General features: G+C 37.0%; 1 protein-coding gene across 1 annotated transcript in view; it reads right to left on the reverse strand.

Moving 5' to 3' along the window:
* Alkbh8 (alkB homolog 8, tRNA methyltransferase) overlaps window positions 1-17,158 on the reverse strand; it is a 48,801-nt gene that overhangs the window by 16,031 nt on the left and 15,612 nt on the right. The window contains 8 exon segments of the mRNA XM_028893014.2: window positions 7,136-7,150; window positions 7,274-7,306; window positions 8,444-8,496; window positions 9,239-9,240; window positions 10,773-10,841; window positions 12,807-12,827; window positions 12,830-12,856; window positions 12,859-12,911. Coding sequence (XP_028748847.1) covers window positions 7,136-7,150; window positions 7,274-7,306; window positions 8,444-8,496; window positions 9,239-9,240; window positions 10,773-10,841; window positions 12,807-12,827; window positions 12,830-12,856; window positions 12,859-12,911 — 273 coding nt within the window.

Below are 17,158 nucleotides of genomic sequence, written 5' to 3' on the forward strand. Positions count from 1 at the left end.
TTACTTGCATATAGTGACAATATTTAGGGAGCACTACAAATGTTGGAATTAACATACCTATTCATATCTATGACACTCTACAAATTACAATGCACTTGGGAAAGAATGTACATATAGCATTTTGGGATTTTTTTTTCCAGAAAAATCATCAAAAGGTTATTATCAAGTTGATTTCCTATGCCGCATGCTTATTTCAATTTATTCTCCCTTTCACCAAAGATCTTAACAAGCATCTCAATAGTTGGGATACTGTTTGTTTTCTCTATCACTTTCTTCCCCTTCTCTGACTACCTCCACCTTTTCCTCCATCTCTTTCCACAGCATGCAAATGCAGACACACACAGTCCGTCACTCTGAATGTAATAAATGTTAATAGCAACCTTAAACAATAATGTTGAGATTTATTTTTCTTTCTCCTAAAAATATAACAAAGAATGTACAATTCATACACCAGCTTTAAACAACAGTATGACTTACAATCCAAACTTTCAGAAATAACTACTGTTAACATTTAAGGACATAAGATACTTTCTTTGGGCGGGAGGGGATTTGGCAAGCAATTCTTTTTATTTTATTTTATTATTTTTTTTAATGCCTTTTATTAAAGGAGGAGGAGGTCTTAAATACAGGCTTACAGCACAATGGGAGAACAGAAGTCCTCAACTGATGCTTTAAAATCTTGCATCTAAGCTGTTAACGCTCGATATGCATGATACACAGACAAGGAACTTCCTTCAGCATTCAGGAGGGTGGAACCCAGCAGGAATTAGCATAGGGAGGATATCAAGGTCAAGTTCAGGCAGAGAGGATGTTGGGAAGAAGACAAAACGCTTATCTGAGAAGTATTATGGAATAATCTTTTTGTACACTGTGAAGATGTGTCACTGATTGGTTTAATAAAAAGCTGAATGCTCATAGCTAGACAGGATTTCTAGCAGAGAGGATGCTGGGAAGAAGAAGAGGGGATGCCAGGAACTCGGAGGAAGCAGCATGGCAATACAGATTAAAGGCAATCAAGCCATGTAAAAGAACATGATTAAAACATATGAGTTAATTTGAGTTACAAGAGCTAGTTGGAAAAAAGCCTAAGCTATCGGCCGAGCTTTTATAATCAATAATAGTCTCTGTGTCATTACTGGTGAGCTGACAGTTCCACCAAAAAGTCCAACTACAAAGAAGCTTTACCATATCCAAGATCAGATTAAATGTTTTCACAACATATATATGCAAAGTAATTTCTTATTTTGTACTTACTATAATGCCATTATTCTTAAAACTTTAAGAATGAGCAACAATATAAAAAGCCTAATCCCAAAAAGAAAACATGCTTATTTTCAAAATTCTATGAATATTTGAGAAAATGGATTAGACTGCATTTAAGAGCAAATATTTTAATGCCATGAAAAAAAAATCAAAATCAGGCCATTTCTTTTTTTGTTTGTTTGTTTTTTGTTTTTTTCCGAGACAGGGTTTCTCTGTGTAGCTTTGCGCCTTTCCTACAACTCGCTTTGGAGACCAGGCTAGCCTCGAACCAGGCCATTTATTTTTAATGACTCAAATTTAGGACAATACTCAGGGTTGCCCTTAGTGCTGCAACAGAACATCAGCTGCAGCTTCCCCTCACACTGGCTGTCTATACCTCTGTGAATCCCACCACCTCACCCTGGCCTTTGCCTCTTGTGGTGTCCCAACCTCCAACTCTGCAAACACCCCACCTCAACCACAGGCCACACCTGAAAAAGATGTTGCCCAGGACTTTCTCTATTTTCTTGTTTCCCAACCTAATTCTCAGGGTAGCCTTAGGGCTGCAACAGAACACCAGCTGCAGCCTGTTCCCCCTCTTGTTGAATCCCGCAAACCATCCCATCCTGGCCTCCCCTCCCATCTCCTCACCATGCCCAGCCTTCAATTTGGGCAGACAAGCCCTACTCAACCACGCAGCCCCAACACAAGTGAACAATACATGCTCAATCACAGCCACACCACCAGAAGACCAGGAAAGCTGCCAACATTGTCTATCTCCCTGTTCCCCAAGACCCAATCCTCAGGTCAGCCACAGCTCTGCAACAGCCTAAGCCTGCAGCCTCGCCTTGCCATGACCAAAGAAAGCCAGGAAAACCAAAACAATTGGAGGAAATGAATAAATACCTTAAAGAAAGCCAAGAAAAACCAAACAAACAGTTAAAGGAAACAAATTAATACTGTTCAAGACTGAAAATGGAAATAGAAAAAAAATAAAGAAATCACAAACAGACAATTCTGGAAATGAAAAATTTAGAAATACAAACAGGAACTATAGAGGCAAACTTCACCTACAGAATACAAGAGATGGAAGAGATATGATAGAAAATGGATACACCAGTCAAAGAAAATGTTAAATGTTAAATCTAAAATATTTCTGACTCAAAACATTCAGGAAATCTGGGAAACTATGAAGAGACTAACCTGAGGATAATAGGATAGAGGAAGGAGAAGATTCCCAGCTCAAAGGCACAGAAAATATTTTCAACAAAATCATAGAAGAAAAATTTTCTAAACAACGAAATACCCATAAAGGCACAAGAAACATAAAGAATACAAATAGATTGGACCAAAAAAGAAAGTCCCATCACCACATAATAATCAAAACACCAAACATACAGAACAAAGAAAAATATTAAAAGTTGCGAAGAAAAGGACCAAGTATCATATGAAGGCAGACTTAACAAAATTACACCTGATTTCTCAATAGAGACTCTAAACGCAAAAAGGGGCTTGAACAGATTTGCTGCAGACTATAAGAGACCATAGATGCCAGTTCAGATTATTCAAATTATTATACCCAGCAATATTTTCAATCACCATAAATGGAAAAAATAAGTTATTCCATAATAAAGTCAAATTTAAATGATATCTATCCACAAATCCAGCCTTACAGAAGGTGCTAGAAGAAAAATCCAAAGCAAGGATATTAACTACACCCATAAAAAACACAAGAAATAAACAGTCTCACACTAGCAAAACCAAGAGAAGGGAAGCACACACAAACACATACACACACACAAAAAAAAAACCACACACAGACATACACATACACACACCACCACCACCACCACCACCAACAACAACAACAATAAACTAACAGAATAACAGTCATTGTCATTGATAGATATCTTTCAATATCAATGGTCTCAATTCTCTAATAAGACAAAGAATAACAGAATGGATTCGAAAACAGGATCCATTCTTCTGCTATATACAAGAAACACACCTCAACATCAAAGACAGTATTACCTCAGGGTAAAGGGTTGGAAAATGATATTCCAGGTAAATGGACCTAAGAAGCAGGCTAGTGTAGCCATGTTAATATCTAACAAATATACTTCAAACTAAAATTAATCAAGAGATAGGGAAGGACACCACATATTCATCAAAGGAAAAATCTGCCAAGACAACTTCCCAATTTTTTTTTTATCTATGTCCCAAACATAAGCTCCCCATCCCATTTGTAAAAGAAACACCAGGACAGCTTAAATCACACATATAGAAGGATCAATGTCCAATTCATTTTATGAGGCCACAGTTACCTGATACCCAAACCACATAAAGGCTAAACAAATAAAAGAATTACAGACTTATTTTTCTTATGAACACAGATATAAAAATACTCAATATAATACTTGCAAACCTAATCCAAGAACACATCAGAAAAGATATCTACTATGATCAGGTAGCTTCATGCCAAAGATGCGGGATGGTTCAACATATGAAAATATGCTAATGTAACTCACCATGTAAATAAAGTGAAGTAAAAACCCTCATATCACCTCATTAGATGTCAAAAAAGCCTCAACAAAATCCAACACTTTAGGACCACCCCACATTATTTACCCCAGACTCTGAGGAATGAGATAAGAGACTTAGTTAGAATAAGAAAGAGAGAAAACACAGGATAGACTCTAATGGCCTGGATCCTTATCCAAACGGGCCAGAACTTATTTCAAGATCTATTTATAACAATGCTAATGGGTGAGCAAAAGATCTTCACCTTGCTATTTACAGTCACTTGGTACCAGGCCATGGTCCAATCAACCTCTTAGCCGTTCTGCTGGGTACTAGGTTCCTAGTGGCTCCAACATAACACCCTTCATGATAAAAATCCTGGAGAGATTATGGACACGAGGACTACCTGAACATAATAAAGGCAGTTTATAGCAAGCTATAGCCAATATCAATTAAATGGAGAGAAACTCAAAGCAATTCCACGAACAAGACAGGGTTCTCTCCATATCTATTCAATATAGTACTTGAAGTTTTAGCTGGAGCAATAGGACAACTAAAGGAATCAAAGGAATACAAATCAGAAGGAATATGTCAAAGTGTCATTATTTGCAAATTTATAACACTATGTATAAATGACCTTAAAAATTCCATGAGGATCTCCTAAAGCTGATAAACACTTTCAGCACAGTAGTGATACAAGATTAACTAAAAAAAAAAAAAAATCATTAGCTCTCCATATACAAATGACAGACTGAGAAAGAAATCAGGAAGCAACACCTTTCACAATAGACACAAACAATATAAAATATGTTGGGAATCTCTACTCATGCAAGTGAAAGACATGTATGTAAAAAAAAACTTCAAGTCTTTAAAGAAAGAAACTGAGAAGGATATCAGAAGATTGAAAGATCTCTCACATTCATGGATTGGAAGAATTAACATAGTAAAAATGCATCCTAACAAAAGCAATCTAGAGATTCAACATAATCCCATCACAATTGCAACACAATTCCTTACAGCCCTTGAAAGGACAATTCTCAACCTAATATGGAGAAACAAAAAAACCCAGGATAGCTAAAACAATCCCGAACAATAAAACAACTGCTGGAAGTATCACGCTTTAGTAATAAAACTTCATGGCATTGACATAAAAACAGACAAGTTGATCAACAGAATCAAAGGAAGACCCAGACATAAATTCATACACCTATGGATACCTGACTTTGATAAGAAGCCAAAAATTCACAATGGAGAAAAAGAAAGCGTCTTCAACAAAGATGCTAGTCAAAACTGGATGTCTGAATGACACTGTCAGCATGGCTATGACAATAACACAAATGACAACTTATACTGGCAAGATATGGAGCAAGGAATACTACTCCATTGTAGTGAGCCTGCAAATATATACAGCAACAATGGAGGTTCCTTAGAACATGGTGGTTCCTTAGAAAATTGGGGCTCGATCTACCTCAAGACCCAGCTATATCAACATCTTGGCACATACCAAAGAACCACATACCAGAAGGATTCCTGCTCAACTATGTTCACTGAAGCTTTATTCATAATAACCAGAACTGAAACAACCTAAATGTTCCTCAACAAAAAAAAAAAAAACAGATAAAGAAAATGTGGTACATTTACACAATGGAAATTACTCAGTTTGTTTTTTTTTTTTTTAAAAAAATGACATCATGAAATTTTCAAGCAAATGGATATAACTAGAAAAAGACTATCCTGAAGGCAACCTGTAGTGGCATTGTGTTCCCAAAATATTGTACACCCTAATAAATTTAATCTGGGTCAAAGAACAGAACAGCCACTAGATACAGAGGCTAGAAAATGGTGCACTCACACCTTTAATCCTAGCATTCCAGAGTAGAAATTCCTCTGATCTCTGTGAGTTCAAAGCCACATTGAAACAGCCAGGCATGGTGACACACGCCTTTAATCCAAGAAGTGAGCCTTAATCCCAGGATGATGGCAGAAAGCAGAAAGATATATAAGGCGTGAAGACCAGGAACTAAAGCTTTAGCTGGTTAAGCTTTCAGGCTTTTGAGCAGCAGTTCAGCTGAGACCCATTCGGATGAGGACTTAGAGGCTTCCAGTCTGAGAAACAGGATCAGTTGAGGAACTGGAGAGGTGAGGTAGCTGTGCTTGTTCTGCTTCTCTGATCTTCAGCATTTACCCCAATACTGCTCCAGGTTTGATTTTATTAATAAGACCATTTAAGATTCCTGCTACAGCAACCCAGACCAAAAGACAAATATGATATTTACATATAAGTGGATATTAGCTGTTAAGTAAATGATAATCAAACTAAAATCCACAGACCCAGAGAGTTAGTAAAAAGTAGGGCTCTAGTCGGGAAGCACAGACCTCTCTGGAAGGGGAAGTAATTTTGCAAGGTATGGGGGACTGGGGTGGGTGAGGACAGGGCAAGAGGGATCATGTGGGGTGGTGGGAAGGGATGGAGGGAGAGAGTACAGGAAGGACAGCTAGAATGGGTGGGGGGATCAGGGTTGAGTGAAATGCAAATTCCTGAATCTATGAGACTCCTAGTAATAGAGATATGGATCTGAACTGGCCATCTTTTGTAGGCAGACAAGGCTTCCAGTGTGGACTGGGTTGTATTTGTTTGTGTTGTTGGCTGAGGGGGTGCTTAGGAGATTCTTAAAAACCCAGGCTGATACTAGACAGAAATCATTCTTTGAACTGAAAGTGGGGCTCTAATTCTGAGTAAAACATCTATGAAGCTCATTGAATGCAGAGAAGTTGAGCTCCTCTCTACATTTTACATCTACATCTATACCTACAGAGAGGAAAGGCTCCTACATGTAGCCTTCACCACTACATTATAGTCAAATTGGCTCAGAATATTATGTAGGCTGTGGAATGAAAAACCAGGCCCAACCAGCCACAAAACTTTCAACTACAATCTGTCCTGCTTGCAAGATATGCAACAGCAATGGTACCACAGAACCTGTGGAATGGCAAACAATATTTGGTTTAACTTGAGGCCCATACTACAAGGAGACTATGCCACACTGCCTGATGCCAGGAACAAAACATGACTGGAAAAAAAATTGAACAAACTGATCACTAATGATATTTTGCCATATTCACAGATGGGTGCCTTGTCCACTCATCAGAGAGCTTCCTCCAGCAGCAATGGGAGTGGGTGCAGAGACCACAGTCAGACTTTATGTGAGGGAAGAAGCTAAACTGGAGGTCTTATCAGTCCTCCCTCAAAGATCTAGAAACCCCGCAGAAGAGGAAAAGTAGGAATAAGAGGGAATGAATGGCACCAGGTGAACTGAATCAACTAAGCAGGGCTCACATGGTGTGATGGTCTGAAAAGGAATAGCCCATTGACCCATGTGTTTGAATACTTAGTCTATAGGAGTGGTATTATTAGGAGGTATGTCCTTGTTGGAGTAAATGTGGCTTTGTTGAATAAGTGGTCACTAGGGGTCTGTTTGAGGTCTCAGAAGCTCAAGTTAGCTCATCTCGCTACTGCAGATCAAGATGTAGAACTCTCAAGCTCCTTCTCCAACATCATGTCTGCCTAATGCCACCATGCTTCCCACCATGTCATTAATGGACTAAACCTGTGAACTGTAACCAGCCCAATTACATGTTTTCCTTAGTAAAGTTTCCATGGTCTTGTGTCTCTTCACAGCAATAGAAATTTAACTAAGACACATTGGCTCACAGAGACTGAAGCAGCAGCACAGAGCCTGCATGAGTCGTACCAGGTCCTCTGCATATATGTTACTGCTGTTAGCTTGGTGTTTTTGTGGGACTCCTAACAGTGGAAAGGTGTATCACTGAATTTTTGCCTGCTCTTGAGACTCTTTATCCTATTAGGTTGCTTATCCGACTCGATAAGAGGCTGCTGCCTTGTCTTATTATATCTTGTTTGTCCTGTTGACTGTCATCTCTTGGAGGTTGCTCTTTCTGAAAAGGAAAAAGACTGGAGTGTGGATCTGGGGAAAGGGAGGTGGAAGGAGCTGGGAGGAGTGGAGGGGTGGAAACTGTGTCAGGATGTACTATATGAGAAGAATCTATTCTCAATAATTATTTAATTAAAACTTAGAACAGGTTACAATACAATAATATGATATTTCTGAATATTTGAATGTGTCAGCTAAAATTTATAAGCAGATGGAATTCATATAAAATTAAGCATTATTTTAATTATTTGTATACACATAACACACACATACATATATATTTACACAAAAATTCTAGCAGTATAATTTCTGTCTTCAAACAACTAAAGATTCATTCACCAAAAATGAAGAAAAATTATATGCTGTAAGTTACTCTCAAATGATTATGCAAAACAATGATGATAACAGGTGAGAAAAGTAAAAGATGTAGCAAAGTATTCATAACTGAAACTACAGGTGAAAAGTGGAGGGAGTTTACTCTATTACACAAATTTTTCTTTAAATTTGAAATTTTTCAGAATAAAATGTAGTGTATTAAAAAACAAAACAAAAAACTGCATATATCTTGGAGGCTTGTACACAAATGATTTGATGCAGGCACAGGACATGGCTTCAGCATCCAGACAGAAAGAATGAGAAATCTCGCAAAGCAAAGTTTCCATCATAACTAAGGTCATCACAATACATACCATGAGTCAAGGTATCTAATTCTCTGTCATACCAGAAACCGACGAGGCAACATAATGTACTGTGACACCTGGTGTTTAAAATCCATAACAATCTTGGAGCAAAGACAAAAGTTGAAAAGTTATCACAAGAAGGTTAATGCTGAATCTAGTGTCATACATTCAGGATTAAGGATGGTTATTTATACTGAATATTATTCTAGTTAATAGCTAAGTAGAGCTAAAATTCCTCTAACATCTTTTACCTACCTCTTGCTTACAGTTCCATGACAGCAGCAAAGCTAGCTGACATTATTTGCAGCCAGGCTACTGGTCTGCTTTACTTAGTTTTTTCAGAACCAGCCAGTGTGTAGGATCTAACATGTTTCCTTCTGGTCCAATGTTACAGGGCTAGCGTTTCCTAAGCAGACAGTCAGTGCTGGACAAAGACAGTGTATTTCTGTAATCAGAGGTGAAGTTGAAATGTCTCCTTGGCCACAGACCTACAGTGAAGTCTGCCATCATTTTCTATTAGAAGCTGAAGACAGCCGGGCGATGGTGCGCACGCTTAATTCCAGCACTCGGGAGGCAGAGGCAGCGGATCTCTGTGAGTTCGAGGCCAGCCTGGCTACCAAGTGAGTTTCCAGGAAAGCGCAAAGCTACAAAGAGAAACCCTGTCTCGAAAACCAAAAAAAAAAAAAAAGAAAGCTGAAGACATGCTGATTTCCTTCCTTTTGTTTTTTAATTTCTCAACTTTAGAAGAAAACTCAAGATGTACTCACTGCCCTCTAAATTACAAGTAAGGATTAGCACATGGAAAAAGAACTTTGTTTTTTCCCATGTTCATTATTCTAAAACTTCTATACTAAAAATCACATTGTAAATGATAAGATGTTTACTATATCAAACAAACATTATTGGTTCTTTAACAAGCATCAAGATACAGGAGTACAGCAGAGGTTGAAGTCAAGTGCTTAAGCTACAGAGATGAACTATACAGATATAGTGGAAAGAGACAAAAGGAAGAGGGGAGGAGGAGAGATAGAAGGAGAAGGAGAGGCAAATAGTACTTGCCTCCAGGAGACATTAGATTTTGAAGCAACACTATTAGATGGATGATCTCAATGTTTCAAGATTATTTGTGATTCGAATATTTTCTATTCTGTTGAAAGTAAGTGTAACTTGCATACACTGTAAATGTTACAGGCTGAGAGGAAAGATATCTAGCAGTTGGAAGTCAAAGAATACAAAGTCACACTGCCCAACAAACCTCACACAAGAAATTTATTGGGAAAGACACAAGAGGGTGGTTGCCTCTGCTTGGGAGAAAAGCACCAAAGAACTGAACAGGAGGCAGGCTTTATATAAGGTTTCTTGGGAGGAAGACCTTTCCAGGGTGGCCTGATCTTGGGGCAAGCTCAGGGATTGCTGGGATTTTCTGGCCTGATATTGGGGCAAACTCAGGATTAGTGAGATTTTGTGACCTAATCTTAGGCTTTTTTTTTTTTTTTTTTCCTGTAGGATAGAGCTTGGTCACCTGTATCTCCAGGGCTAGAAATGGCCATTAAAACCATTAGAGTAGTCTGGGAGACAGGACCTGGCCACATGCCTCAAGGGGCTAGGCCTGGCTGTTGGAATAATCTGGAGATAGGGCCTGGTCATTCATTTGTTGAGGGACTTACATTCACCACATTGAATCATGGTTCAGCATGTTTACAGCTAATACAGGACAAAAATAATCCTCTGCTCAAGTTTCTGAAAGGTTTGACTCAAGTTACCTAAGTAAAAAGGTCTAACCTGTAGCCAGGTGTGATGGCACACACTTTTAATCCTAGCACTCAGGAGGCAGACTCAGGTGTATCTCTGTGAGTTCCAGGCCAGCTCAAAGACAAAAAAAAAAAAAATTACGTCTAAAAAACAACATCAAAAAAAAAAAAACCTAAATGAACTCTCAGGCATGTGATTTTCAGTTCTGTCATTATCTCATGATCCAGTTTCATGTGGTGATATCTTTTACCACCATGTGGTATGCAGCAAGGTAGGTCAAAAATGGGCCAAACTACACCAGAGAAAACTTGTATTCACATGACTGCTAATATGAAATGTATGAATAACCATATAGATTTATCCTGGCATCTAATGAGCTACAAGATAAAACTTTGGACATCTGAAAAAAAGTGCATGGTGGGGGTGGGGAGGTAGGGGGTGTTAGTGAAACTACCCCTCTGGTAGGAACTAATGTGCTAACAAAGCCCTTTTTATTTTAAAATTTTAATTCATTTTAATTAGAGTGTGGATAGTCCCATAGGGGAACAAGGTACTGTGCAAGGCAAATATGCTAAAAGCTGATTTAAAAAAAAAAAAGAGGAGAAAGAAATGCTTCAGCACTTACCTCTGCCCCAACTGAGAGAAATGATCTCATCCTCAAATGCAGAATGTGTGTCAATATGGGCAGGAATTCCTGAGATAGAACATGACAATATCACTTCATCATCCATTGTAGATTTAGACTATGTATACACATAGCCTCACGTAATTATGGTGAAAAGGTTTTTTGGTTTTTAAGAAGGTGCTATAATCATAGTTAATAGGAAATAATGAATATGACTGACAAAATTAAATCTAAAACAGGGTATCTCAATTTCAAAATGAAACAACATGGAGAATTGACTTTAAATAAAGGCTCAGGAGTCACTACTTAAATAAGACAAATTTTCCACTCACAGCCTAAGAGGTCAATGTGTGGTATTGTGTTCCCTAAAATATTGTGTACTCTAATAAATTTATCTAGGTCAGAGAACAGACAGCCACTAGATACAAAGGCTAGAAAATGGTGGCACTCACACCTTTAATCCTAGCATTCCAGAGATAGAAATCCTCTGGATCTCTGTGAGTTCAAGGCCACATTGGAAAAAGCCAAGCATGTGACACACACTTTAATCCCAGAAAGCCAGCCTTTAATCCCAGGGAGTGGTGTAGAAAGCAGAAAGATATATAAGGCATGAGGACCAGAAACAGAAGATTTGGCTGGTTAAGCATGTGCTGGTTAAGCTTCAGGCTTTCCAGCAGCAGTTCAGCTGAGAGCCATTGGGATGAGACACAGAAGCTTCAGTCTGAGGAAACAAGACCAGCTGAGGAATTGGCAAGGTGAGATAGCTGTGGCTTCTTCTGTCTCTCTGATCTACCAGCATGGACCCCAATAACTGGCTTGGGTTTGATTTTATTAATAAGAACTTTTAAGATTCCTGCTACAGATCAATGTGGAAGACAAATACAAGTCATTCTTTCCATAAATACTGGGACTCTCAAGGACTTGGAGAACAGAGGCCAATACATTAATAATTAAGACACAGCTTCTTCCATTCATCAGTCTGGTAAATAAAGAAACTCTAACTCAGAGAAAAGATATAAAGAAGAAAGATACAGCCAACTCAAGGATATATAGACCAGTGGAAGGCCAGATAGGAAAATACACAGTTCAAATACAATGTGGGCACAGCAGCACACATGTGCAGTCCTAGCCCTGGGGGAGCTGGACAGGAGCAGCTCAAGTTTGAATCAGTCTTGGGGCTAGGAATGTAGCACAATGACAGGGTTCCTGCCTAGCAGATACTAGGCCCTAAGTTTAATCTCAGCATCATAATAAAACAATAAAAAATAAAATAAAGCATAGCATGATAAAAGCAAGGGAAAAAACCCTTGGGGGAGAAATCAATTAACTACAAATATTGTGTGAAAATGCTACTAATAACCTACCATACTTAAGATTTTCACTGCACATATTCCTAGAATAATCTACACATTCTAAAACACAAGAGAAGAAGAATCATCTAACCAGTTGGTTCTTCTTTCTGTGAATAATCGCTTCTTCTATTAACATTTCTTGTTTTCCAAGCTATCAACTCCCTCTCCAACATTTTGAGAGAGGAACAAAAACAAGCTAAACCACAAACAGCAACGTATATTCATTTAATTATGTTTTATAGTGTATCTCAAGGGGTGGAGGTACAGACTGCAAGTAATAAGCAATACAGATATATTGTATATAAGCAAAGCAGCCTAAAAATTAATTTAGCTAAACAAAATTTAAAAAAAAAAAACACTGAATTTTAACTTTCTACCTTAAAATGTTTCGTAAACTTCTTAATTCTCAAATACAAATTGGGATTTTAAAGAATAAACAATTGGGGTGGAGACATGGCTCAGTGGTTAAGAGCACTAGATGCTCTTCCAGAAGACCAGGTTCAGTTCCCGGGACCCCAAAGGAGCTCACAATCATCCATAACTCAGTTCATGGGACCGATATTTTCTTCTGACTGCTATGGCAGTAGAGAAACATGTGATTCACAGACAGGCATGTAGGCAAAACACTCACACACATAAAAGATAATCTAAAAGAAAAAAAATGTGTTTAGAAAAGAAGCACCTACATGTCCAGGCTCATATGATTTATGGTCAACTGATCCGGTTTATGTTAATGTAACCTTCTTTCAACCATTTCTCTAAAATGCTATTGCAAATATCAGGAAGACTAAAGTTGTAACCAGAAAAGCAAAACATGATGAAATAGCCGCATGTTTAACTGAAAAGTAACATTATGCTATCAAAGAGCTTTTGCGATCAGAGCTTTTGGTGTCAAAAAAGATGACAAATCCATAGACAAATTAAGAATAGACCTGTAAGAATCTTTTAAAGTTATTACACCCTTATCAAATAAAAAGCACAAGATAATAATTTTACTAATAACAACTTTGACATTTTATAAAATGATAGTAAACATATACAATGAGTTGCCCTTGTCCAAATGAACTAAAAATGATTCATATATACCTTACATCACAGGTTGAGGGTAATTTTACAACTTACTTTTGATGTGTTTGTGTTTTGACTATGACCCATTCACATGAGCTAAGATATGGACACTTTCCCTGGTAGCATCACATCTGCTCTCAAACACCTTCAGATTTTAAAGAAATTTGAATTTTGGATTTTCAGATTAGGGAGGCTCAACTTATAGATTTTATGTCAAAAATTAAATTGAATATTTTGTCAGTCTTTGAAGGTATTCCACTTACTGCAAACATTTTAAATTATTACTATTTTAAAAATCATACCTTTCAAAGTGAAACTTTTATCATGTTATAAATGTGATTTCATCAGGAATGAAAGCCTTAAATGTGATCAAGGTCATAAAAAAATAAATTTAGAATAGGAGAAATGCTTCAATCAACAAAGTACCCACTAGACAGCACAAGAAAAAAGCTGGGCATGGTAACACACACTTTTAAAATCTGTGGAGACAGAGATAGGCAGGTCAATGAGGTTCCCTGGTTAATCAGACTGGTTTGTTTGGTTAGTTCAAGGCCAGTGAGAACCTGTCTCAAAATAAGATGGAAAGCTCCTGAGGAACAATACTCAAGGTTGTCTTGTCCTCTGCTTCTCACAGATACCTATACACACATGAACACACGAACGCACGTGCACACACACACACACACACACACACAAATAAATAAATAAAAATAAATAAATAAATAAATAAATAAAATTTAATTCAACAGAGGTTATTGCCAGTATAATTTAGATAATCAGTTTATATAACCCATTAAAAAAAACAGCAGGAGATGAAAAAAAAAATTAGAAAAGGAAATACAATTGGCCAACCTCATTACTAACCAGGAAACTGTAAACTGAAAAGCTGTACAGCATGTTGGTAAGGACAGAGAGTGTGTAAAAATATACTGGCTCAGCTATTTGGAGCTATTTTTGTCTCTTCGATAAACCTAACCTTTGAAGCAACAATTCTACTTCTTTGCAGTCTTCTTAAGAAACTCTTGCACAGAATATAAAGAGGCATGCACAAAAATACTCACTAAAGTGCTATTTCTGAGTACTAACAACTAGAAGTAACCTTAATGTTTAGGATAGGTAACTACCCTGACACTCAGTAAAATAAAAAATGACAAGATCTACAGGGCACAAGGAGTATATAGATGAGAAACATGCTGTGACTAGACAATGGAAGACTACTTTTACAATATGAGCTATTCATGTTTACCTATGTACTTGAATAGATATATGAACTTAGATATGAACTCATTTCATTAAAAAAAAGTAAGAAGAATGTGTACTAAATTGATAAGAGCACATATTTCTAAAGGGAAGGAGTAGGGAAGGAGGAAAGATGCAAATAGAAAGTAAACATGAAAACACAAACTGAGGGAATTCTACAAAAGAAAAATATAGGTAATCGAACAGGAACTACAGATACAAGCATCACCAACAGAATATAAGAGATGGAAGACAGAATCTCAGGTGTTGAAGAAACTATAGAAGAAATAGATACATGGGTCAAAGAAAATGTTAAATCTAAAAAATTCCTGACACAAAACATCCAAGAAATCTGGGATTACACTATGGAAAGACCAAACCTAAGAATAATAGGAATAGAAGAAGGAGAAGATTCCCAGCACAAATACAGCCCAGAAAATTGTAAACAAAATCATAGAAGAAAATTTTCTTAACCTAAAAAAGGACATGCCTATAAAGTACTAGAAGCTTATAGAACATCCACTAAATAGATTAGATCACAAAAGAAAGAACCCTCACCACAGAATAATCAAAAACACACAGAACAAGGAAAGAATGTTAAAAACTGCAAGAGGAAAAGGCCAAATAACATATAAAGGCAGACATATCAGAATTACACCCACCTTCTCAAGGAGATTCTAAAAGCACAGATGCCAGCCCAGACTACTATACCCAGCAAAATTGTCAATCATTAGGTATGGAGAAAACAAGATATTCTATGATAAAGTCAAATTTAAATAATATCTATCCACAAATCCAGCCATACAGAAAGAACTGGAAGGAAAACTCCTACACAATGCGGTTAACTAAACCCCAAAATACACAACAATAAATAATCTCACACCAGCATAACCCAAGGAAGGAAAACCATATACACGCATACTCATACATACACACTACCAACAACATATATAATAAAATAGCAAGAATTAAAAATCATTGTTCACTGATATCTCTCAATATCTAAGGACTCAGTTCCCTAATAAAAAAGACACAAGCTAACAAAATGGATGCAAAAACAAGATCTATCCTTCTGCTGCATACAAGAAACACCCCAACATCAAAGACAGACATTACCTAAGGGTTGGAAAAAGATTTTCCAAGCAAATGGCCCCAAGAAGGAAGCTGTCCAGCTATCCTAATATCTAACAAAATAGACATCAAAACAAAAATTAATCAAAAGAGATGGGTAAGGATATTTCATACTCATCAGAGGAAAAATCCACCAAGATGACATCTCGATTCTCAACATCCTTTCCCAAACACAAGGACACCCACATTTGTAAAGGAAATACTATTAAAGTTTAAATCGCACATTGACCTTCATATTAATATTGGGAGACTTCAATTCCCCACTTTCCCCAATGGACAAAACATTCAGACAAAATCTAAACAGAAACACTGGAGCTAACAGATCTTATGAAACAAATGGATCTAACAGATATCTACAGAATACTTTACCCAAAACAAAAGAATATACGTTCTTCTCAGCAATGCATGGAACATTCTCCAAAATTGACCATATACATGATCACAAAGAAATCTCAATAGATACAAGAAAATTGAAATAACTCCCTGCATCCTATCAGACCACCATGGATTAAAGCTGAGTTTTAACAACAGAAAGCCTACAAACTCCTGGAAACTCAACAACTCTCTACTGAATGACTGCTGTATCAAGGAAGAAATAAAGAAATTAAAGTCTACCTAGAAATTCAATGAAAACAAATGTAGAACATATCTAAACTTATGGGACACAATGAAGGCAGTGCTAAGAGGAAAGTTTACAGCACTAAGTGCCTTCATCAAGAATGTGGAGATATCATACTAACAAGTAAAGCACACACCTGAAAGCTATAAACAAAGACAATAATACAGAGAATCAATGAAACAAAGAGTTGGCTCTTTGAAAAACAATCAATAAGACAAATTTCTTATCCAAAAATAACTAAAAAACACAGAGAATACCCAAATTAACAAAATCAGAAAGAAAAAGGGGGACATAACAACAGATCCCAAGGAAATCCACAAAATCATTAAAAACCTGTACTCCACACAATTGGAAAAGCTAAAAAAAAAAGGTGTGTGGGGGGGGCAAATTTCTTAACAGATTCCACTTACCATATAGTTAAAGCAAGACCAGAAAAACAATATAAATAGATCTATAACCTCTAGTGAAACAGAAACAGAAGCAGTCATTAAAAGTCTCCAAACCAAAAAGGCCCAGTGCCAGATGGTTTTAGCACAGAAGTCTACCAGATGTTCAAAGATGAGGCAATACCAATATGCCTCAAATTATTCCAGAAAATAGAAAAAGAAGGAACGTGGCCAAATTCATCTTATAAGGGCAGTCATCCTGATACTCAAACCACACTGAAACTCAACAAAGAAAGAGAATTACAGACCAATATCTATCATGAACACTGAAGCAAAAATACTCAATAAAATTGCAAACCAAATCCAAGAACACATCAAAAAGAACATCCACCATGACCAAGTAGACTTCATCCTAGAGATTCAGGAATAGTTTAACATATGAAAATGTCAATGTAATCTACCATATACACAAACTGAAAGAAAAAAAAATCATCTCATTAGATGCTGAAAAAAGCTTTGACAAAAATCCAACATCTCTTCATTATAAGTCTTGAAGATATCAAAGATATAAGGGATATATCTCAAGATAAT

This window comes from Peromyscus leucopus, chromosome 7 (assembly GCF_004664715.2).
Source record: "Peromyscus leucopus breed LL Stock chromosome 7, UCI_PerLeu_2.1, whole genome shotgun sequence".
In the NCBI taxonomy this organism is placed as follows: Eukaryota; Metazoa; Chordata; class Mammalia; order Rodentia; family Cricetidae; genus Peromyscus; species Peromyscus leucopus.